Genomic DNA, 24,423 nt, shown 5'->3' with positions numbered 1-24,423 from the left:
GCTGCTGGCGCAACAGGCCCTCCCCTCACCGCCACAGCTCCGCCAGGCCGGCAGCTGCAGCTGGGGATGCCCCCAAGGGCTTGCCGCAGGCCTTGCTGAATGGGTCACCGCGGGAAAGGCGGCAGGAGACGGGCCATGGTCCGTGCTGTCAGGTTGGTGAGAGCGATGGGTCCGATCCTGAGCCCAGCCAAGGCTCTGGACAGCCGTCAGGGCACCCAGGAGGAAGATTTTTGTCTCTTTTGTAGCCAATCCCCCATGAGATTCACTGCATCTGCTACACACGAAAAAGGCTTTCTGTGCTGCCTTTCCGATGACTGTGGGAGAATGCATAGGGAAGCTACACACCATCCTTTAACCCAGACTTCGCCACTGGAGAGGTTGGAGATGAGGCGCAAGGAAAGGGTAAGGAGCTGTTGCTGAGTCTGCTCTGGGTGCGCACAGACAAAATGCACTGGGGCAGGCAGGAGATTTAAAAAAAAACCCCACCCAACCAACCAATCCCCAAAACCACCCCAAACAAACACAACTTGCGTATTTATGTTGTTCCCATCCCGGCATTTTGACTTCTTAAAGCAAGTTCATCCACACCATTTTTAAGTGCACATGAGGTAATGAGATGTTCTCTCAGACCTGAGATGTTCTCTCAGACCTTCTCTTTTTCTCAACTCTAAATTTGCAAGCTGCACTCAGTCCATGTGAAAGCAGAGTCAAATGCCACATGTTGCTAGTTTGCTCCTGGTATCATCACACAGAACTAAGCTGACTACAAATCCAAGAGAAAATGAAAGCATTTTTGATCAGATTAAATTTTCCAGAAGGACTCAGAATTAGGGAAGTCTATTTCTCCTGCCCCCACAAGAGAAAAGTTTGACCTAGAATCTGAAAAGTCAAAAAGCCTCTTTATATTATCACTGGGGTGGAAGGAAAACAAAGAGAATTCCCAGTTCCATTAAAAACAGACCAGGGAATTAGGTCATGAGAGCATTAAGAAGCATTTTCCTTTAATAATTCCTGCAAGTCTGCTGAAAAACCTCATGACATTGGAACACATTTCAGAGTTGCAACTGTTAACACCTCCATGAAAAGCACTGCTAATAAGGCAAGAGGCAGCAAGCTCTGCTGATTTATACTTTTCTGGTCCACCAGATTTTTGGCCTACCACTAAAAAAACCCTTTTGTGCCTTTTCGTGCAATTTAAAAGCAAGTGGTACATTTTTTCTTGCACAAGTACTTTGACAACAACAGCAGCAGCAACCATTTTTGAGCGGCAACCCTATACTACAATTCTAAGTGAATTTAGAAATGTTAAATAAGGATGGTCAATGTGCAATAAGTATAATGAATTTTCTCTCATATTCTTAATTATATTTTCAGAATACACAGTACATGTTCCCTGTGTTACTGCAATAGGGAAATTCTCTTTTCAAGGTAAGCCTATGCACCTACTACAAAAGGACTTAGGCCTTCATATTAAACTCTGAAACCATTGAAATTGTGTCCTGCCAGCCTCAATTTTTAATATTTTGCATTTATGTCAGTGAACATTTTTGGAGCCATTTTGGATTTGTGCCCCAACTTGATCCTGCTTGGCTGCCAGGGTCACTTGATTGAAATATTAGATTCTCTAAAACCCCATAAACAAACTACACAAGGTCAAAATGCTCCAACCATGATTAAAGGTAAACATTAAGCCCATAATAAGCCCAATGAAGCCAACATTCACAATATTTTTCTCATTAGTAAAATCTAGATTTACATACAATAATTTTAAAATAAGAGGCAAGATGTTAATTAGATGTGTTTCATTATCTTTGAAATCAAGTAATTTATATTAATGTTTCAGCTGATATTGAAAAGCTTAAGCAATAATTTTATAAACATGGCAGTTGTTGTTACAGAAACACACAAACAACATTGTACATTTTTCCTGTGCTTTGATTACTGATGAATTATATTAAGTAGCATTTAGTCCTTAATTGCTCCCTCACATATATATGTTTATAATATATATGAAGATATGTATTAAATTACATAGAGTTGCATTTATGAACTAGATAAATGTTAAAGGTAACCATCACAGTCAGACCATGTAATTCATGTTGGTTTTAAGCAGTATGTTAGCAAAACAAATGCTTTGTGAATTCAGGTTATTCATTGCCTTAGATCTCTGGGACAGGACATATGTTTTTTCCCCAGAGTATGAAACTTGACAATAATAGGTTTCTATTTCATGAATCAAAGCTACCATGTTGCTATCACAATAAAAACATCAGCACATACTCTTGTAGAAACAGTCCTTTGCAGAGAAATTTTGCCTTGTGCTTTAGTGTGAGCTGTATTGGTACTTGAGAATAAGGCATAGAGCACCACAGTGTAGCACCTAGCAACAGATTTTACAGAATTTGTCCAATATTAGTTCATCATTTTGGAGACAAATATATTGGCTCTATCTAGAGTGGTAAAATCCACTCCTTTTGCTTTTGTGCTTCAAGTCAAGCATATTCTTGAAAATCCACCCATATATTTAAGAGTACTCCTCTCACATATACCCCCATCTATACCTGCTAGAGTATTGCCCTTGCATAGTTGTTCTTGTGAGTATTTAATTGTGAGTATTTAACTTCCAAATACCTAGTAAGATGAGACTAAATATAATAGTTAATTCCTTTCACTCGGCTTTTGCTTAAAACACAACTCAGATTTTGTAACTTGAACAATATTTTTGGCCTCCTGAAATCTTAAACATTAAACTGCTGTTCTTTCATGTTTTTGGAGCTGCCATAATTTGAAGCCACGTGAAGTATGTTTTACTCCACTATTTCTCTATTTAAGGAAAAGTTAATCAGTAAGATCAATCTAGAAATAGCAAATTTGTTTGGAAAGACATCACATGCATGATCTCAATCTTGGCAAGAAACACCATCCTCATTTTTTGCCCATCATAGCATGAATTTCCATTTGCAGGTAGAGTCAATCACAAGCTCCATCCTCCATCGATGATTAGCTCATTACCAGTCACATAGGCAGACTGAAATTACATAAAATAAACAATGATTTCAAGTAATTTTTCATGGCTATTAGTTATAGGGAAACACTTTCTTTAAATTAAAAAATATGCTTTTTTTGTTTTACAAAAATACCTGAGTAAGTAATATAATATCTAAATAGAAACAAACAGAAATTGAAGCCTTTTACTTAATTCAAGGAAGTGTGGCAAAAGTATTACTAGAGGCATTAAGATGAGAATGCATCCTGAGAGTACAAATTTAAAAAAGCTAGACTTTAGATATCTTACCTGCAGGAGTGAATACCTCACACTGTGATGTTATTAGGTCCGTTCAGCTGAGCAGAATCTGACCAGGTCAGCCAATAATTATAATGGGACCTAACTAAAAACTTAGATTATATGGATAGTGGGGTAAGCAACTGAACTGTTGACATTCTTCCTTATGTCACTGCTGAAACATGCTGAATACATTGAAAAAATGGAATTCTGTTTACACGCTATTGAAAACCCTATGAGGAGACTGGAAAAATTATTAGCATTATGGAAATACTAAACCCAAGATGAAATTGAGAAACAGACTACTGATAGATAGCAACATTAATACTGAACTAAATCCACTGAAGTATTTTGACATGGACATTAGGACTGCTGGACATGTCCAGACAAATCCAGTCCAGTTTCTAGTCTCAGTAAATTCATAGCAGCTGAAATAACATTGGTGTGTGCTCGTTAGTGTTGGTGCTGTTTGCAGTGGTCATCTGGAACCTGGTGTGTAACATCCACAGTGGGTCTGTTGTTTTCCTTATGCTGGGATGGCAGATTCACCCTGAGCATTAGCTAAAATCTCCAGCAGCTCTACTAATTCTACCTCCTTAAAACATGATCTAGCCACGGTGCAAGCTTGGTAAAGCTGACAAGCTCATTTTGTTCACCGTTCAGGATGACCTGGGGTCAGTCAGTTTGCTCAGGTGACATGCAACCACCAGACTATGGCACCAAATACATAATGCCTTGCAATCGCTGTCAACATTCTGAACACCTTTTGTATTGCAGGATGAACTCAGTAAAAGAACATAGTTTGGTTTTTATTTTTGTTATAATCCAGCTCAAAGAGAATGGAAATTGTCCTGAAACAAATACCCTCTTTACTGGGAAGTTACAAAGTAGTATGGGATTCTATGACAGGACATTTCATTGTCTATACCTACTTCATCAGAGGCCAGGTACACAAAGAGATGGGCCACTTCTTCCGCAGTAGCCATCCTGCCAGTCTTCTGTCTAGCCAGAAAGTCCTTCAGTGCCTGGATATGCAAGAGCATTTGGTATATCAAAAATAAAACCCAATTATTTTTACCTACTGACATCTACAAAGCAGTATTGAAAACAGGCTTCTAGTCATAACTTCCTTTAGGGCACTAAGTAGGGAATTAAAGCTGGAAAAACATAAAATCAACAGGGATATGAATTTCAGGTTGAAAAATATACGGAGACTTTTAGAAAGCAGCAAAATCTCTGATTCTAGAATAAAGCCAACATTAAATCCTTCTTCCTTTGGTGGTAGATATTCCCATGTCCTTCAAATGAGAACTTACCATTATCTAATAATGATGGTTAAGCATCCCAAATAATGTGGAAATGCATAGGCCAGAATGCTCTGTCTGTGCTATTTTTGCACTTCCTTGTGGCTGACACATGCCACAATAGAAAATGTCCTCTGCTTTTGCACTGGATACTGTAACCAACACTTGAAGTTGCTTCCCTGGATGAGATCCCCTGTGCATTCACTAACCAATACTATCCTTCTGAGGCTTCAGTTCTGGGCTGGCTGTAAGGCTTCTGTCTCGCGTTCAAGCTGACCACACTTTCAAAGGAGACAGCAATGTTAAGTTATCCACAGTACTCTGAAATTGAGGACATTCTTGAATATGGGCAGAAGTGCAACTATATGTTCTTTTTTAAAAGAGAGTTAAACATATATACTTGTGACCAAGCTAATAAATTGCTTTCTCACCTGTTCTGGGTTAGGCCGGGCTTGGATTCTTTCCTGTAAAGATGGTGTGTCAACAGTTCCTAAGCAAAATTTTAAATTCAGTGTTAAAAATCAACTGCATCAGCAATCACAACAAAAGTTTATTTGTTCTATTTGTATGTCTTAACACCTATGTGTAACTTTGCAATATAATTCAGGAGAAAGACTACAAAGCCACCAACAGAGCACAGAGTTTTAAATTTCTGTAGAAGGCAAGAGTTTTGAGAATTAGTTTCAATACTTTTTGTATGGTTAAACAATGGTCATACTGTTAGCTAGCTCTTGCCTGCTTCTAACTTCTGAGACTGCATCTTTGAAAAGAACAATTACTGTGTAATGTATGTGTAAAGTGCAGATACTAGGTTAATCAGACTAAACATCCAGTTTAACCACAGAACAACAACTTTTCTATATTAAGCCTTTCAAGCCTGCTATGTTCTTGTAGACTGCTGGTAACATCAGTTACCACTTGCAAGTCTATTTTTTGTTAAAAAAGCCAGACTCGATCACAGGATAATGTAAGAACACTTACCAGGACATACACAGTTGCATCTGATGCCTTGTTCAATGAAATCAGCAGCCACAGCCTTTGTTAGCCCAATAACTGCTGCCTTTGAGGTACTGTAGGCACACCTGTTCACAACTCCTGACAGAAGGTCCACGTCAAGGCAGCACAGAAACAGAGTTATAAAGGAAGAAAAGAGCCAAGATTGTTCAATATACACCTGCTTCTGGACTCCAGCATTTCCTGTAGCAGCCGTAGCCTCTCCATAAGGGCAGGCTAGCTGGAATGCCAACTGCCAGAATTCTACTCAGGTATAGACCAGAGGAAAGCACACAATCTTTCAATAGTGTAAGCCTGGGGACTTGTCTAGAAAATGTAACAAGCAGCAAAGATTTAGGAACAGTAGAAATCCATCTGTTAGTCATGATCAGGCTTCTTTTGAAAGCATAGTTACAGCACTTATATATAATTGTCATTTCTTCATTATATCTCTGAAGAACATATGTATGAAGATATCACTGGAAGTAATACTTTTTTAGTTAATACATACTGGTAAAAAGGATGCTACAAAATATTAAAAAAGCTCAGAGGTAAGGATCTTGGAGTGTCTACAATTTTCTGTCTCCTTGCATTTATGTTTGAGTTGAATGTGTTCCCTTTTTTTTTTCCTGACTGATCCCTCCACAGGATTTAGAAATAGCTTTGAATTTAGAATGTCCTCTAAGTTCAAGGTGGCACAATATTTATATTGTATATCCATCACCTTTATTTATATAAGGAATTCTATATAAATTTACATATTTATATAAGGATTTATATAAGGAACTCTAGCAAGCTACTGACCTTTGATGCTGGATGCCACAGAAGACATATTTATAATATTTCCAGATTTCTGTTTAAGCATCTGCAAAGAGAGTACTTATGTCACTCAAATGCAAACTGTTTTGTCATCTGCAGGTTCAGCAAAACAGCCCACAGCAACACCCAGAACAGCCCTACTTGATACACAGGGCAACAAAGCTCAGTTGGCATGGGTAGGTGCCATTGACTGAAGCAGTAAAGCAGAATCTGAAATTCTCCCTCAGTTCCCCTGAGCCATGTCAGGATTGAACACTATGCCAGGAAAGGATTTTTTTCCTAGGTTGCCACCTCTCAGTCATTGCCCTCTGTCACGACAGAAGTTACACCACACAGACATCTGCCCATACCATCTACCAATGCAGCAACTCACTGATCCCACTCAAACTCTTCTTGTTTTGGAGAAGACTAAAGCACAACACTCTAGCACTCTAGCATCTATGAATTGTAATTTTCTTCAACTTACGACCTTTTTAGGCATCCTAAAATCTGATATGCCTGAAGTTCTTAAAAACCCCCAAACTTTGAAAATTAAGTTCAGCTAAGAAAAACACCACCCCCAAACAAACTAAAAACCAAACCAACCAAGCAAAAAGAACTGGAACAATACTGAAAATAGTAGTTGTCATCCAGTCATAGTCACAGCTTTCAAATCTGGCCTTTGCATTTATGGGAATGCAAGCACCTCATCCAGTCCACAAGGTTTTGTAGACCCAAACCTAGTGATTATGGAAAAACCAAGAAGCATCTTGGAGCTGCTACATTCACTGGGCTGTTGTGCTCTAATCAGCATCCCTGAATTTCTTCACAAGATAGTCTCCAGAGCTGTACAAAATTCATATTAATATAGATGATTTAATAATACTTTGTAGCAGTGGCATTGTGCAGCTGTGTGCTGTAGTAGAATACATTAGCACTGTATTGCAATGACTCCATCACTGCTCTGCATAAAGTCTGAAGTATTTTAGCTAGTTTACATATGCCAACTCCCCAGATAAATCCTCTCTACCATATCCTTTAGATAAATTGTCTACTCGAAATATGCAATGAAGAGAATGTTTAATAGTAGGATTCCTATACTCTAAGGGCCCCCCTATCCAAAGTGGCACACTTGTATTTTGTGCACTGCCACAGTGGCAGCAACTCTGATCTGTCACACTTTAAACAATGCAGCAGAGACTAAAAGTCATGGGCAGCCAAGCCTTGCCTTGGGGAGGAATGTCTTGATCATCAGGTACATGCTGCGAACATTGAGGTTCATCGTGAAGTCCCAGTCTTGCTCCTCACACTCAAGAATGGTTCCATGATGAACAAACCTAGAATGAGTGCATGAAGTGGATTACTGTCTGTGGCTTACATTTCTGTGACTCTTTTCCCACCGCTGTTTTGTAGCAATTAACTTTTCCAACCTTTAAAGGAGGGAGATAAGAGCTCCTTTGAAGAATGCAAGCAGCAGTGTATTTCTTCTGGTAAATATCAAGGATACAAAGCAGACTCAATATGTGCAACAAAATGATTGGCAACAGAAGAACCAAAAAAAAAAAAAAAAAAGCACTAGCAGACTGACAGGCTTTGTTCACTGTTTTGCTAGAAGGGCCAAAGCCATCAGTACAGGGTACCCACAGAGTGAGGAAAACAAAAGTTCCAGAGCTGTTCTATACTGGCCTGGGTTATGTGACTGTGCAAACAAGTTCAGTTTTGATGGAAACACATGGAGGTTTCTATTAAGAGTATAAAATCCATTAAAACATAACAAATAAAATGCATTGAAATAATAGAAAGTAGTTCTGGAGGACAGGGAAAACTGGAAAAACAGTAGTAGCAAAGAGATTCTGGTTACCCTGCAATGTTACAGAGGACATCAATCTTTTCAATCTCCTTGGCCAGATTTTCTATCTGCTCCTTTTTGGTGACATCCAGAACCCGTATCTGAATGCCTAGAAAAAACACAGCATTTGTTTCAATGTATTTAATTGAGGATTAGCTGAGTATTCTTCTGACGTGCTGAGGATAGCACTTACAATTCAATTCACTCAATGATTAAGTTAGTGCAGCGGTTAATCTGGGACAGCATATGATGCCATTTAAAATTTCAGGAGAGAATTAAAATGATCAACTGTTTTAATTGCTATACAGCATGACACGCAGATGAGCTAGCTTAATTTACTATAAAAACATTCCAAATAAGTTTGAATTCCACTATAGTCTCACACAGAAGAATTAGAGAACTTATATAATCATAATAAACTTTCACACTCATTACCATAGAATAACACCTGGAACTAGTTACATGTGCCTTACAGTCCCACTACATGCCACATTCTCATGTGTAGTTGATGATATTATGAATGAGCTTTATATAATTTAATTAATAAAAAAATATTTTGCATAAACTATTAAAATTATGAGGGCAGTCACACTGGAACAGGGTCCTGCAGATGAAATTCCATCCTTAGAGATGTTCAGAACTTAATTAAACATAGCCCTGAGCAACCTGCTCTAACCAGTGACACTTTGAGCACTAGATGGAACTACACAGCCTCACAAAGTCTAACCCAACAGATATGATTCCATGAAACACTGTAAAGCTGTCTGTAAAGCATCTGAGTACTGTCAAAGGAGAATTTGATTTGAAATGGATAAAATCCTGGGTTTTTTTGAAACCAAAGCAACAAGCTTTGTTGCCTATGCCTTAGTTAAATGTAGAGACACTTTTGAAGAGATTTGTGCATTCAATCAGACTACAGGCTGGTGATTAACATCACATTGGAATTACCTCTCCTGGATAAAATTCAAAGACCTCAAAGTGCCAAGTCTTGATGAATTATAGATTGACTAATCTTATGTCTAAAGGATGGAAATGGCTCTGAGTATATGGAAAATTATTTCTTTCCTTGTGAGCATACTAGCAGAGGAAAAAAACATAACATTTTCCCAAATACCCTCAGAAGGAACCTGAAAGGCCCTCAAGTTCCCAAACAATTACAAAGGGATTTCTTGTTGTGAGCTCCAGTTGGCAGAGCCTCATAGTCATGCTAAAAGTTGTGCCCGCTGTGGTTTTGTGTATTTTACTGTCAGCCTTTAGTAGGAATTCTTTAAATCCACTTTCTTCTCTCAAATCAAGTTAGAAGCATTGTGAGCTGTGAACTATACCCAAGTCTTATTTTTATTTCAATATTGAAAAAATACTTTTTAACCTAATATTCCACTTGTGATTAGAAACACACCTGTGCAAAACCTGCTCCTTGAAGCATGTTCCTGTGGTGGCAGTACAAAAACAACCTTCAGGCCTGAACATTTATACCAACAGAATAGGCGTATCTAGTGTTGCTAGAATTACATTTCTGAAGACATGGATTCTATAGGACAGTAAGGAATGCATTAAAAGGACAAGCCAAGTATGGACCATAGAAATGCAAGACACTAGGTCTACCTTTTTGTATAGTGGGCTGTTCTCTTGATCAGAGAAAAAAACATCCCATGCCTTCCAGAGTGATGCACCTGATAATTAGCCTAGTGAAGGCAAAAGGCAACTGAAATGGGTGCTGTTCCAGCAAACATCAACTTCTTCTGTGACACAAGAAAATCGGTTATTCCACATGTCTGGAATAATACTCTGATGTTGCAATATTTTACATGGCAAATCTCTGTTCTTTCACACCGCAGGATATAGCAATGCAAACATCAGAAAAAACTAGTCTGGATATTTTCTTTTTTCCTGTCTTTTTCAAGCTTTCCTATCCTCAAAATGTATCTCAGATAGCCTACACAAAACTTGTAAGAGCTGAACTAATGCCTGATGTAGGGTCATTTACCTGGATATTTCCCCAGTTCTTGCAGTTTAGACTCATTGATATCTGTAGCAATGACTTTGGCTCCTTCTTTAGCAAAAGCCTGGAGAACACAGAAACAGTTTATATTTAGATATTCCAGGTCATACCAGAAATAAAATCTGTTTCTTTTCAGGTGCTTTTTGGCTTGAAATAGGAGCCAAGCCAAGCTGAAGGCAGCTGATCTCTAAGTTTTCATTCTGGGCATATCAGGGAGTTGCAGACAACTATTTAACTTTGTGATAAGACAGATTTAAGGTGTTTTCCCTAAAGGAAGGAATCCATAAATAAAGTATAAGAACAGTAACCAGACTAAGATAATGGAAATTATTAATGTCCTTATTAGCTGCAGTAGTAAGCAATGGGGCTAGAACTGTCTGTATTGTTAGATTTAAATCTAATTTAAATCTATTGTTAGATTTAAATTAAAAGTCACAAAATTTGACAGGTAAAGGCAGAAGTTGTAAACCAGGATTTTTAAAAGAAAATCATTTGTATCCAAGTAATTGGAATAGAACAATATTAAAAGCAGCATGACTTTTGATATTTAACCAGAGACACCGGTTCATTCTTGACAGACTCCTCAAAAACCTCTTTTTATTGTGATTACTGATAAATCAACAGCTAAGGAAGTCTGTCAAAAGTACTCTGACATCTTGACTGTAGCCCCTTATCTTCAAAATAGGTGTCCCAAGTGCAGCTTGAGAGCATAGTGACATTAACCATACCAGCCTTCCATGGTTGGTTGGGTATTTACAAAGTGAAACCATCAGGAGGATTACCTGCTCCTTGGACTGAGTAATTCAGGTAAGATCCAAGATCAGCAGTCTTCTGTGTTCTCAGCCACATGCATGAGAAACTAACCAGTCTGGCAAAAATGCTACAGGAGTTTTTCCTGAGCTGTTAATTACATTACAGAGATAACAAGATGATTCTACTGGGTTTTTTATTTGCCATGGAAAAGGGAAGTAGCAGGAGAAGAACTGGTCAAAAGGAGTTAAAAGCAAACTGGAAAGTTAATACATACCTTAAATTCTGTTTGACAGTAATCAAACAAAATTCGTGAAGGGTTTCTTACAGTTGCTCATTGTGAACAATGTGCTAGTATCATGTGAACTTGGTTATTTCAGTCATGAATACAGGTAAAATACCTTGGCTTTACTGTAAGGGATCCTCACAGTAACCAGCCTTGGACCAGGAAATATTCCCACTATCATCTCTATTTTCTCCCAGAACAAAGCAACAGAGATGTTGAATAAAAGGTACAGGCAGTACCAACCATATATTGTTAAAAAAGCAGATGCAGCTGTCCTCAAATCTGGTTCTTATCCTTGTCTAACATCTCCACTCAGAGTTGAAGATTTTCATAAATTGAAACAGCACAAAGCCTGCATGATACAGCATAGTGGCTACATTATTCCCTGATTTTTTCACTGTGTGCTTCTAGCATCATCTGTGGTTTATTAATTCAAGAACTGGTTTGGTGCAGGTGTCACTGGACAAGCTAGAATGAGAGGCCTTGCACAGGCACAGCAGAACAAACATTTTCCAACTTACAATAGCAGCTGCTCGGCCAATGCCCTGTGCTGCTGCAGACAACAGGATGATCTTCCCATCCAGCCGCCCCATGGTGCTGACCTGCACGGGATGGCACAGACATTTAACAAACAGAGGCCAACACCATCCCCACTGCCTCCCCCCGCCCCCTGGAATCAGATGCAAACACATTTCTAAAACTAGACACAATCCAGGGTGTACCTCTGCCATCCTGTGACCCTCAGTTTTCCAGAGTTCTGAGAGGCAGGGCTGCCCCATCTATTTCTTTTTTTTAGTTGTACATAAAGGTTTCAAGAAGTCAAAAGGCATTTGAGCTCAGAAGTTAAGCTTCATTATAACAGAAATTGGATTTTATTTTCTCTTAAACGCAAAAAAAAAGCCAGGATGAAACAGCAGTACAATAATTCATCATCTAGTGTTTCCATTATCCGTGGTATTCTCAGAAAGCAGGTCTGTCTTCTGTTTCTCTACAAACTTTTCCATGTCCTAGACTGCAATACATTCCACACAATGCCCTGGCCTTGGTATCTGCCCTCAGTTGTCTTGGGAATCCTCCAGCACAGCAGGCTCCCAAGTCCCAGTGAGGCAGGAAAGTGAGGGGGGAGTGAAGCCCCCAGTCTTGCCTCTTGTTCCCTGTTTTCAGGGAACACTGAGTGTGCCTGGGGCAGTAGGGAACCTCTAGGAGTTGCTACCTTAGCCTAGGTGGAGCAGCCAAAAGGCAAAATACAGCCTTGTTCAAGTGCTGTGTTAGGTTTAACAAAATACAGCATACAAAAATGCAGGCATACAAGTGAAAACAAATACCAAATCTCAAAGAACTTCCTAAAAAGTGAGGTCCCTGTGTTCTAGTCACAGTGAAATATCTGGAGTTTGTTAATTGGGTTCCCCATAAGCAAAACTGCTGCATTCTCATACTCCTCCAAGCAACTTCGTCTATGTAGATATGGGTGTAGAAAGGTGTCATAAGAAAAGTCCTTAAATATACACATAAATCCAACACACCAAGTACTTCACTGGGAAATTAAAATAAAGGTACCATAATCTTCCCTATGTTAGCAGCCAGTGCTGTCCTCTAGAGATGTTCAAATCCATGCTGTGACTCAGATTACTGAGTCAAATTTAGTATCTTACTTTTTGAATAAATTATTCTTTTCTCTTATTTTGATCAGAAATTCTGTTTTGTTAGATGTTTTTCCTAAAAAAAGTTGCACCAAAACTGTTTCCTGAAGGTTACACATTCAACAAATGAGACTTCTGAAGCAATGTAATGGAAGAATTTTTTTTCTTTCCAAAAGCCACCTGGACCAGTTCAAGTACTTCCTCAAAATGCCTTGACATGTGGGAAGCAAAATGCATTATAAATACATTTTTCAATGAACATTTGCCATACTGATTCTATGAAGCCTTTACAAATAAATATTAATACAGTCACTCACCAAGAGATCTAGAACAGCTTTGCTATATTCACCGACCCTTGTACAAAGGGAAGTTCTGTGTTGGTTTTTTTTTTCCCCCTGTGCTTGTTGGGATTTGTAGTCCAACTGCTAAGTTTCTCTAGACGAACGTAATTTCCTGTTGAAATATTGAGATGCTGCCATCTAGTGAAACTAGATGAGGATTTTAAAAAAGTGTGATTTTTCTCCTGCACACGAAAGGACACAAAAGTATCACCAGCATTAGCTGACTCTTACAATGGGAATTCAAGAGATCAGTAGGATTCCACCAAAAGGCCACAAACCTGTTTTTCCAAGCAATGTCTTTCTGCAGTGTAAATTATCAAATTCCAAACCAGGACAAAACTTATGTGACTATTTTTTTATTGTTGCTAAACTGGAGATTTGCCAACTTATCTTTTGTTTCTAGTGGTTTAACTTGCATATGTTAAAGCAGAATTAACGTCATTAGACTGAAAAATTCTAGAACAAACTAATTTAGCTATAAGCTCACACCAGACTTAAAGCTACCTGATAGTATTATTAAGGAATTTAGTGTCCTGCCTAAACATCAGTTGGTTCTCAGAAAAGCCTCTTCTGTGGATAAAATGGGACACACATACACAAAAGTTCAGTTTATCCTGTCTTTCTGCTAAGGTTTTCTTTCTTTTTAACGCTTTCTAAATCAGCTCCCCAGTAAACAAAACCTGTAATGAACCTAATTTGCTAAAAGCATTTATCCTTCTGCCCCTAAGCTTTTGCCACCTGTTGCAATAAGTTCCTGCTTTTTTTAGTTCAATCACCAGAAAAATCACCAAACCTAGTTGTTCCAAGCAAGTAATAATTAACAAAAAAAAAAACCAATGGAAATTGTATATAAAAGAGGTAGATCTATATATACACCTTCATTCCCAAATCTGGAAGAAAAAAAAAAAATCAATCTAATTCATTTATTAGAACAACAAAATGCTGGTGGCCAAAAAAAGTAACAAACCAAACAAAAAAAACAATCCAAAACAAACCCAGAAAACTCCCAACCAACCTCAAAAAAAAAAAAAAAAAACCTCCAAAAAAAAAAAAGAAACCACCACAGACCTACCAGCACTTTGCATTTATCCTTATCCTTGTCAGGAAATAAATACCTGTGGCTGTGGTCAGAAAGAAGACATTGCCGTGCCCAACTCTGTAATGGTATTGGAACCTGTATATCATCATGCTTTTAAAAGCTTTCCAAAACACATTCCAGGCCAGAGATTGAGATAAATCCTTGCAACTTACAGGTACAGTAGTTGGCAGTTTTCAGCCATTAAAAGTAAATAGAAGGTTGATTCTTTACTGAAGAAGTACCTCCATCAGGTATATAATCCTTGTGTGCCTCCTCCAGTTCCAGTAACTGCTGAATGCTCAGGAACATGTCAGTGGAGCCATCTGCTTGTCAGTTTGGGTGAGCCTAACAGGACCTAGCATCACAGAGATTTATTCCTATAAAATAAGGATGATGCTTTTGATGCAGGTATCTTCCTTAGGTATCCTTTCTCATCTCACGGTGATGATTTCATCCTTAATGGAGTTGATCACAGGTTCTGAGTGCCCAATTCCTGTTTAGTTGGTAATGGAGGGCAGGAAAGAGAAGAGGATCTATATTTTAGACTTCAACCATTTTCTGATAGACCCAAAGAATTAAATAAAACTCTGACAATAGTAAATTTCTGCACAAGTAATTACTGCAGAATTTTATAGAGGATGGAGACAAGAAGAAGAATAATGATGGAAGTGATGAAATCAGTATAAAAGACTAATTTGGTAACATTTAGACACAATGTTGCAGTCAGCATCCCTGGATCATAGCACAAGTGAACAGCAAAACCATTTTTACATATTTAACACAAACTTTATTGTCAAGTTAAAATTTCTTATATAAAACATACAAAATGTAGGTCTCACAATACAAATAAGTAGGTTAATAAGAGTCCATCTTGCCCCAATGATCTGGTTTGTTTTCCCTTCACTAGAGAAGCAGAAGAGTGTGAAGTCCATTGCTTACTATTTAAAAAAAGTCCAATAGACAACTTCAGACAGGTATATTAAAAAATGATGCAAAATTCAAAGTTACTCACTGTACCATAATTGGCTGAGCTGCAGAAACTTTTAAGGAGTTTAGGAGGAACCCTTGATTGTGTGCTCTACAAACACAAGATCAGTAACTTCGGTTGCAGTGACCAAAGAAGTCAAGATTGTGGTGAAAATGCAGTTTTTGTTAGCCTAAAGAACGTGTGGTACAAAAACCACATGCTAAGAAACAAAAAGAATATTTCTTGCCAAGTCAACAGCACTCTGAAGATAGAAATATCAACACCTCAGAAAAGGGCTGTTTTAGGAATGACAGAATGAAAAGTTTGAGACTGAGAAGTCTCACAGTAGATTAGTTTGTGATCCATTCCTTTTTCCTTTTTTATTTTCAATACATTAGCTTCTCTTTCCTATGAAAAAAATCCACACCAAAACACCAAAGTAGAACATCAGCAGCTTAGCAGGTTGTGGGGCAACGTCTGGTTTTCCATCTTTGTCCTCATATTCCAGCTTTCCCAGTTGTGGGAAGTAGAAACTCCAAGACAGCAAAGATGGAAGCAGCTGATGGTTTATAACCTGAAGCAGTTTTCTTTTGTATATGCAGATCCTGGCTGTAGGCACTGTAAGGGCAGCTTACAACAGAGCATCTTTACTGGGTGCTGCAGTCAGGGGCTTTATCTCTGTCTGAAGTCCCAAACAAGTGCCTAAGATGTTCTTCTGTGGACTCTGTGCCCTCAGGTCGTGTATCTGTACAGAAGACAAGGACATTAAAGCCTTTCTTAGTTAGACAAGCGGCAGGAATACAGCAATTTAATCTTGATTAGTGTTTTGTCTGTCAGCTATGAAAGCTTCCCTCTGGGGAGCTTTGTGTTGTGAGGAAAGCTGTGCTGTTACCAAGTTGGCCATCACAAAACCAAATAATGAGTCATGTTCTTTCTGGAAGCCTGCTACTAATACCTCAAAAACTGGCTACTCTTCAACATGTCTGCTGGGGCCTTCTGAAAGCTGTGAGAAGCATGAGGGCAGAAGGTCACTAAAAGTCATCAGGCCAGATATAAGAAATCTGAAGTGATGCTGAGGAACAGAAGTTCTCATCAAAACAGCTATTATTGCAGCTGGGACCAGGCAGAGTAGCAAATGCAACATCAAAGGCTGAAGTCTACCATCTTGAAAAACTTCAGAAAAAAGCTAACCAGTTAACTTTATACAGTTTTACCAAAAATCTGTGCTTAACCAATGTAAAGTTAAAAAAGCAAAACATTTTAGAGCACCAGTTATCTAATAACAATATTTTGCTGATTCACTTCTAAAAGTCACTCATCAACACTTCCACTGCAGAAAAGGAAAAAAAGGTTTGTACATTCTTCTGCAGGTGAAGGATCCATTTTGGTATTTTGATTCTGTAGAGCATACAGAAGCTTCACAGCTCAGATGGTCAGCTTTTCAACAGTCATATGACAAACCATTCAGGAAAACTGTTATCATGCAAGTTTCAGATCTCAGGCCATCCCTTACATTTTGCATCTTAAAACCTTATAGGACACTACCACTGTGTTACGTACCTGTTAGCACACCCAAGTTGGAATTATCAAAGAAATTTGTTGGACAAGTCAGAGGCAGAGGTTTTGATAGGTTCTGAGTCACTGTTTCCTGAGAAACAGTTTCCTTGCAGGGTGAAGGCATTTGCTCTTTAAAGAAGTATGACACTGCCTTCTTAGGAGACTTTGGTATTGTCTCTCGAGTAGTTTCTCTTGAGGATCGTTCTCTCCATTTTAGTGCTCTTTCTTTCCATTTCCTGAGTTCCTCTTTCAGTTGAAGTTCATCACTGCAAAGAAAAGAACCCCAGCATTCAATTAAGAAAAGTTTACAGCAATTTCTTTAAGAAAAAATTCCTGAAGAACAGAGAGTTCCTGTATTTTCAGATGATGTGTGACAGACATGGCAGTACAATAGTTGTGTATCTTGGTTTCAGAGGATTTTTTTTAAACTGAAATTCCTTCCAATGTACAATTCAAGTGTAGCTTCCATCATTTAAAAGATTCTTAAGAAAGTAAGCAATTTAAAGTTCAAAAGGCCTTTATGGCTTTATAAGCCATAAAATACTAGCTTTAAATAAAAGTTTATGATGTGGAATACAAAATTAATGGTTACTCACTTCCATAGGTCTCCTAGAAACAAACACTAATAAATACATAAATGTATATAAATAAATAAATAAATAAATACATAAATGTACATAAATGATTTGACATGCTGCTAGTCAGCTGTCCGCTTACCTCAATAGAAGGTCATTTTGTTTCTTCAGCTGCAAGTTCTCTTTCTGTAGCTTGGCTTGTTCAGATTTTAGAACAAGTATTTGTGTGCTCTGCACAATACCACTGCCACCACCACAAGTAAGGGGTATTTGGGATTGCTGAGGATCTGCTTCTTTCAGCACTAGAAAACAGATTTATACATATGTGTGCGCATAACTTGGAGAGTGCTTAAAATCAAACCAATAATACATTTTTTAGCCTATTCCTTCTTGTGTCTTATATGTCAAACTTCACGGGGTTACAAGTGCCATTCCAACACTTATTTTTTCTACAAAAAATACACCTCCCACTCACTATTCACACTGCCAGGGAGATAATAAGAAACATGACAGATTCTTCACTGGGCCACTTAGAGGTAAACTAGTTATTGTTCCAGGTATGTCATAGCTTTGATTAGAACTAGGTATTCATATGTCAAGGAGAAAGTGGGAACATGAGCTACCACCACTGCAGCTTATCCCTCCACAAGGGCAAACATGGCTGGAGAAAAACACAAGAGCTGCTGTGATTGTAATGCAGTTCATATGCAGCTGATGGAATCTACTTTCCATCTCATCTTCCAATGCACCCAGTTCTCCTCATACCCTTTGAGTACTAGGCATCTCAATCTGGTCTTCAAAGATTTAGCCTCAAAGCTCAGAGTTTAACATGAAAGAGTCCCTTCTATTTATCTTGAATTTACCAGTAACATCTTGCTCTTGGTGTGCTCTCCTCAGTTCTTCTTTTAGCTTTGTTAACTGCTGTTCTCGGTGCTCTGCAAGGGCTTTATAATTAGCAAGTCTATATGAAGCAGAAAGGGAGGGGAAAAAAAAAACCACAGAAAACCTCAGTTTAATAGTTATTACAGTTTCAGCTGAATTCCAATGAGCTATCAAATACAAGACACACCCATGTTTTACGAGAAAAACTAGATAAACCTGGTTGTCAGTTAGATTTTGGAAAGTGCACCCAAAAGTTGGACTAATTATTTTTGGTGTATCCTTCTCTCTAGTGAAGTAGAGAGTGCTTTCAGTTATTGCTGTCCCCTTACCTTCTATTGTGAGAACAGTTATTTCATTTATGGCTGAACACAGTTGACTGAGAAATTTTGGTGGGTGTATAGGGAAGAAGTTTTGTAAGCAACCCAAGTATGCAGAGATTTTACTTTCTCTAACCACTATAAAAACTTACAACACCTCAAGCTGAATGCTTACTACTTATTATGTAGGAAAAGAGCAAAGTAGAAGCTAAGAATGAAGTAGTTGAGAATTGTAAGATAAAATTTGAACTTACTTCACTTCAAAGGAGTTGGATTGTTTCATTCTTTCCAGATCACATTTTACCAATTGTGTTTTGAGATGATCAATTTCTTCTTTGTACAGCTCAGCACCTTTATCTAATTTTGCCTGAAAATAAAATATTTAGTACAAATAAGGGCTTTTTACTTAGCAATGAAATTAAGGGATGTTTACCTTGTATCATTACTATGATCTGCTAGATTTTGCAGGACAAGACTAGGAGCAGGAAGTTATTTTCCACTAAGGTGGCTCACATTACCAACTAGCACTATAGTAGCAGTTGGTATCCTACACTATACCTGCTACCATATTTTAGGAAGTTTTGCTGACTTCTGTAGAGATATAAATCTGGGAATTCTAAATTAGCATGCAAATGTTGAGTAAATAGCTCATGCTTCAGTTTAAAAAGTTTTAAGATGTTTCAAGTGTTTCAGAAATGCATCACATACAAGTGACACATTTAGTTTCTAGTATTGTAATATGGATTCTAAATGTTGCCACTGATTGTTGCACTGGTAGAATGTGAAACTGGCTGCTAAACAAGCAAGTGGAATTTACTCTAGGAATGCCATACAGAACAAATACATTGACTGGAGATATGGAGAGCTATGTTTCACCTACAACTGTTGTCAAGCATGCTTTGTGTCTTTAATCAGAGGAGAAAGAGAAGAGTGAAGTATTTTGCTCATACCTGAAGACTCTGTTTCTCTGTTAAGGCAGTCCTGAGGCATTTATCCACCTCATTCAGTCTGGCTTGCAGTTGGGTGAGCTCACTTGTCTCTGCTCTTATTCTTATCTGTGCTTGTAACTTGCTTATCCTGTCATCTCTCTCTTTGACACTTTCTCCCACTTCATTTATTACATTTTCTAGCTTCTGAATTTTTACTTCCATAGCCTATTGAGATACATCAATCAATCAGTTATGAGCAGTAACAGTAAAAGCACATGGTCATATTCTTAGCAAGAACTAGCAAAAACCCAAACCACACAAAAAATTCCAACACTACAGATTCCAACTCTATAGCAACTCTTCATGTCCAAGTCACTGTTTTATGTCACCTTTTAATAGTCTAGAACACTCAAGTCTAAGAAAAGAAAAAGTGTTTTGGAGAAGGGTAACTGTGACAAAAAAAGAGAGAAAATGAATTCTCAATTCTTGTGATTAAATAGAGAATTCTTCTCCAGCTTCATGTATAGTGAATACCATATACTTACAGGAAGCATCAAGAGTATCACCCTATTAAAGTCAATACTTCAAAAGCAAATAAAAGCTTTCATATGAATTTCTAAATTCAACATCTATTTGTGTACAGAAATCAGGACATTAAAATAATCATGTTACAGGCAAGAGCTCAAAATTCCACTTTGGAAATAAAAGAGCTACTGAAATAAAGTGTACTCTATTTGTATTGTGGTGGCATAGATTTACAGTTGCCATCAATCCTTATTTTCAGTTTGGAGTACTCTTCCTTAGAAAGCAAGCATTAAAGAAGCTTTCCTTAGAAGCAAGTATTGGTACCTTTTTATCTTGTTCTGCAGCCTTTAATTTATTATGAAGCCTATAATTTTCTTCTTCTAATGCCAGACTGGCAGAGCCACCAGGGGCCAGTTTTTCTTTTAGAGTGTTTAGATCCTGAAGCAACTCTTCATTTTTTTCTTTTCTCTGTTTTAATTCAACATCAGCATTTTTACTATAATCAGCAGTTCTGGCATCCAGCTCTGAAGAAAGTTCAAGGAGTATCTGAAAATCAGAAGCATCACACAGAACAATTTTTTAATCTGCTAGAAATATGGCAAGTGAAGAAACAGGAAGTACCTTAGCCTGCATTTTTATCACGTTCTTGTTTCAGTGTCCCATTTGATAATGCTTGCTGTCAGATATACTATCATTATCACTCAAAGAACAGTTTCATTTACAGAAGAACAGGAGGCAGGAAGGGGCACAAGACAAGATAATGTATTGCAGGTTTACCAGTATTTCTGCATTAACTCAAACTCTAATATTAAAGAAACAAAATGAACTATAATGGGAAGACTTCTTGAAAGTCAGCCAGAGAAAACCATAATTATTCACAGATTTTTCTTACTAGAATGTATTCACTGACGAAAGGAAATTAAACCTGCACATTGGACTATCCTAGAAACCCACATGTTTAACATGACAGATAAATAAAAACTTCACAATTGTCAGGAAATGACAATGTTTACTAGATTTTTGTTTGTTAAAAGCTTTGATCTACATAATATTAGGGTAGGGAATTCTTGTGAAAACCTTGCCAACACTGCAAAATCCCAAAAATGTCAAGACAGACTATTGATTCTACAGAAGGAACTTTTAAAAATAGGCTAAACTTAAGATTTAATCAGAAAGATGAAATCTTGAGAAATCCTATTCATAGTGCACTAAACCCTGAAAAATGCTCTCCAGATTTCCAAAAGAGGCAAGCAGTAAGCATGAGAAAGAAAGGAATGCAAATAGAAATTTGACTGAGTTAAAAATGGCTACAGTAGTTTTGATAAAGTTTGGCAAGAAAAGCAACATTTTCCAGAATTCAGAGTAATAAAACCCCAAATAAACAACCCTATTCCCATTTATTATCTAGAAAGTCTTTTAGAAAGCAACTTTTCAAGTTTAAAAAATCTTTGAAAATCTTCTAAATATTCCTACATTTTACAGTTAAGTATGAGTAAATGCTGATAATAAATCAATGATGATTTAAGAGCCTTTTTTGTGTTTTGTTTTCAATCATAGGCATTTGCAGAGTGCTTACACAATATACATCTCTGATTCTATAATATTTAATTTTACCTTCACTTTAGGCGTCCAGAATTTAAAGACTTGCAGAAGTCTTTCATTATCTTTCTTTAGTTCTTCTTTCAGTTCCTCTGTATCCCAGTGAGTTCCTGAACAAGCTTCCCAGAACTGTATTGTTTCTTTTCTAGCACTTTCTTCCTGGTCTAACTCCGCTTCTATGCAGAGAAGTTCGTTTTCCATTTCTGATACATCTTTGAGAATGCTCTTAAAAAAAAAGGGAATTAAAATTTAAGTACTGTTTTGATTATCACATGTCTAAATATACCTTCTGTCCTCTCACTTATCAGTATAGCAGGAAGTCTGTTTTAGCATCTAATTATCATATAAAAGGAGTTTTGCTAGACTTAAAATTACACCCTATTGGGAAAGCAAGAAGACAATCCATGTTCCTGGGGCAGGTGGAAAGGAGGGGAAAAAAAACGTGCTTATTAGCAAAAGTTTATTCCATTGTTTTAGAACAAGTCATCTTGGTATTGAATAGTATGTATTGTAGAGGGCAAATAAGTAAATAACACCCCAACTATTTTCTAACCTAATAATTTTATTTTCAGCTGCTTTATGAAGCAAAACCTTCTTATTATAGAACTAGCAGCATAAAAAAATCTCTATTCTTTCACCCCCCCCGCCCTTAAGAGAAGTTAAAGCCAATGCCATTAGATTCCCAGAATGCCAGATAAAGCCAATGCCATTAGATTCCCACCACCACATGACCCCATGCCTTGGAATGGGTTTTTATTGTCTATTTTTTTCCCCCAAATATTACCTCTGCATCCAAGTGGAAACTCTGCAGTCCTTCACAGCTGTTTAACTCTTGAGATGATACTTCATTCTGCTTCAAATTAATCTTCCTGAGACACTGAATCTGGGACTGTAGGTGACCTTGTTTTCTCTTTTCCTCCAGCAATTCCATTTCATACTTGTGAACAGTAGTGTGATATTCTCTTCTCTTTGTGCAAACAGAGCTGAACAGAAGCTGTTGCAGAAGCACAGAATCTATCAGTGAGCCTGTTTTAAAATGGTACCCTGCATCCAGCTAAAATACAGTATTTTATAATTCATTCTACTTAGTCTCTGAGCCTCTAAATGTCCAGGATAACTAACACATGACTAAGAAAAGCAGGTTCACATGTGCATTATAGGAATGACATGTAGCCTTTTAGCTGAGATAGCACTTTTCCAGTATGCTTTTTGCTGTAGACTCCAAAAAAGCCAAGAAGTCTAAAAGGCCCTAGACAGTCTTACACAAATCTAAACTTTGAAAAACAAAGTCTTCTTTGTTATATTTATTTTCTCTTGGAGTTGTGAAAGGTGCAGATGATCTATAAGAATCATGTAATTGTGCTGATTTAAAACTTTATTCTAGCAGAGCTCACTAGTTGAATCTTAAACATCTTTAACCATGAAAGTTAAAAGCCAGCTATGGAAAAAATTAAACCTAAAATGGCTGTGTTAAGTTATAAAATGAGACCCTTTGGAATATTAGTTCAGCCTCCAAGTTAATGGTTATTTGTAGACATGACTGACTCTCAAGAACCTCAGCCCCTCTCGCTAGGCCTGTGCATGTTTCCTTTCCATGCTCCAATCAAAAAAACCCCAGGCCTTAATATTTCATGGTAAATAAAAGAAACAGAAGAAACTCTGTCATTCACTGTACTTCTGCATATGTTAACAGGAATTCTTCCCCAACTACCCTTAACCTTTTTGCTAATAATTTTATCCCAATGGAGAAACTGATTCCAAACTGGGGAAGGCTGTAAAATCAAACTACCTGGGCAGTTTTGCAGAGTAAGGATGCATCTCCAAGCCACCTTGCATGTCTCTTTCCCCCACAGAGAAATAGTCATCTATTATTTGATTTATAGAGTACAGAAAGGAAATTCCATTTTCCAATTAAAATTGAATAATATTAATGAAATAATTCTGTGCAAAGCAGCTGAACTACAGTTAAAAACTAAGTTTGATTTACATTTTCTAAGATTGTAAAGCAATTACTCTCAGCATATTTTCTCCAATGTATGGATTCTCAAAACCCAAAGCTAGAGTATATAGAATCCTAGCTGTTACCATTGAGAGTTTATTTAAAAAAACCCCCAAACCCAAATCCAAACAATATGAAGCATCCACATATTCAGCATGATAAGTTGGTATACCTTCAATTTGGTCAATAATTTCTGGAGACGAGTGTTCATTTCCTCATTTTTAGTTTGAAGCATTTTGACTTGTTTACTCTGCTCCAGTGTTAGCTGAGGCAGTATCACAGCTATCAGTGCTTTCTGCCTGTTCAGTTCACTCTTTAGCTTAAGAGACATTGTAGAGAGACATTCATATCTCTTCCCCATACTTGGGAATTTCTCAAGAAGCTCCTAAATGCAAGAGAAACAAATTAATTTGTTCACAATGAGGAAAAGTGTGATTAGCTATAAAGAGAAAGATAAAATAAATTACCTGACTCCAGGACTAACCCCTACAGTATGTACTGGTTTTACAACAGGAAAAGTTATTATGATTAAGACTTCAGTTTTGACTTGCCATGTGGATATGACAAAAACACCAATCCAGGCACAAACCCAGATAATTACCCAGGCAAAGTGCTTCTGTTTGAGGTTCAAGAGCTGAACTGCAAAGTCACAACACACCCCATGCAGAGCTACAGGCTGGGGGAATAATGTCTGGAAAGCTTCCCAGCAGGAAAGGAACTGGTAGTGCAGGTCAACAGCTGGCAGAACA

The 24,423-nt window shown here is 37.6% G+C and overlaps 2 protein-coding genes across 3 annotated transcripts in view; both read right to left on the bottom strand.

The window, feature by feature from the left end:
* Window positions 1-1,707: 1,707 nt before the first annotated feature.
* Window positions 1,708-13,287, bottom strand: BDH2 (3-hydroxybutyrate dehydrogenase 2). Of its 2 annotated transcripts, XM_066548162.1 has the most exons (10): window positions 13,223-13,287; window positions 11,787-11,867; window positions 10,215-10,293; window positions 8,240-8,336; window positions 7,607-7,715; window positions 6,385-6,445; window positions 5,569-5,682; window positions 5,019-5,077; window positions 4,216-4,308; window positions 1,708-3,028 (listed from the first exon to the last, which is right to left on the bottom strand). In XM_066548162.1, exons 2-10 carry the CDS (start codon window positions 11,856-11,858, stop codon window positions 2,975-2,977), a joined length of 738 nt encoding a protein of 245 aa, XP_066404259.1. In that variant the 5' UTR covers window positions 11,859-11,867; window positions 13,223-13,287; the 3' UTR covers window positions 1,708-2,974. The 2 variants fall into 2 exon arrangements, with proteins under 2 accessions (XP_066404259.1, XP_066404258.1); XM_066548161.1 differs by lacking the exon at window positions 1,708-3,028 and having other exon boundaries at window positions 4,068-4,308.
* Window positions 13,288-15,088: 1,801 nt separating this feature from the next.
* CENPE (centromere protein E) overlaps window positions 15,089-24,423 on the bottom strand; it is a 39,896-nt gene continuing 30,561 nt past the window's right edge. Inside the window, exons 36-45 of the mRNA XM_066548158.1 lie at window positions 23,847-24,059; window positions 22,460-22,669; window positions 21,691-21,900; window positions 20,401-20,622; window positions 19,573-19,776; window positions 18,877-18,989; window positions 18,287-18,384; window positions 17,566-17,725; window positions 16,852-17,114; window positions 15,089-16,036 (exon numbers count right to left, since the gene is read on the bottom strand). Of these exons, the coding sequence (XP_066404255.1) occupies window positions 15,939-16,036; window positions 16,852-17,114; window positions 17,566-17,725; window positions 18,287-18,384; window positions 18,877-18,989; window positions 19,573-19,776; window positions 20,401-20,622; window positions 21,691-21,900; window positions 22,460-22,669; window positions 23,847-24,059 (1,791 nt within the window). The 3' untranslated portion in view covers window positions 15,089-15,938. The remainder of the gene's footprint in view (window positions 16,037-16,851; window positions 17,115-17,565; window positions 17,726-18,286; window positions 18,385-18,876; window positions 18,990-19,572; window positions 19,777-20,400; window positions 20,623-21,690; window positions 21,901-22,459; window positions 22,670-23,846; window positions 24,060-24,423) is intronic.

The sequence above is a fragment of the Molothrus aeneus genome, chromosome 4 (genome assembly GCF_037042795.1).
Source record: "Molothrus aeneus isolate 106 chromosome 4, BPBGC_Maene_1.0, whole genome shotgun sequence".
Lineage (NCBI taxonomy): Eukaryota > Metazoa > Chordata > Aves > Passeriformes > Icteridae > Molothrus > Molothrus aeneus.
This window is presented reverse-complemented; position numbering and strand designations above follow the sequence as displayed.

Bases quoted from the DNA above. Each gene is read 5' to 3' on its own strand.
- BDH2 (XM_066548161.1), bottom strand. From the start codon at position 11,858: ATGGGGCGGCTGGATGGGAAGATCATCCTGTTGTCTGCAGCAGCACAG. The intron at 8,337-10,214 runs GTAAATGACCCT...TGTTTTTTCTAG, and splicing joins AGAACTGGGGAAATATCCAG to GCATTCAGATACGGGTTCTG. The intron at 5,078-5,568 runs GTAAGTGTTCTT...AATTTTGCTTAG, and splicing joins ATGCAACTGTGTATGTCCTG to GAACTGTTGACACACCATCT.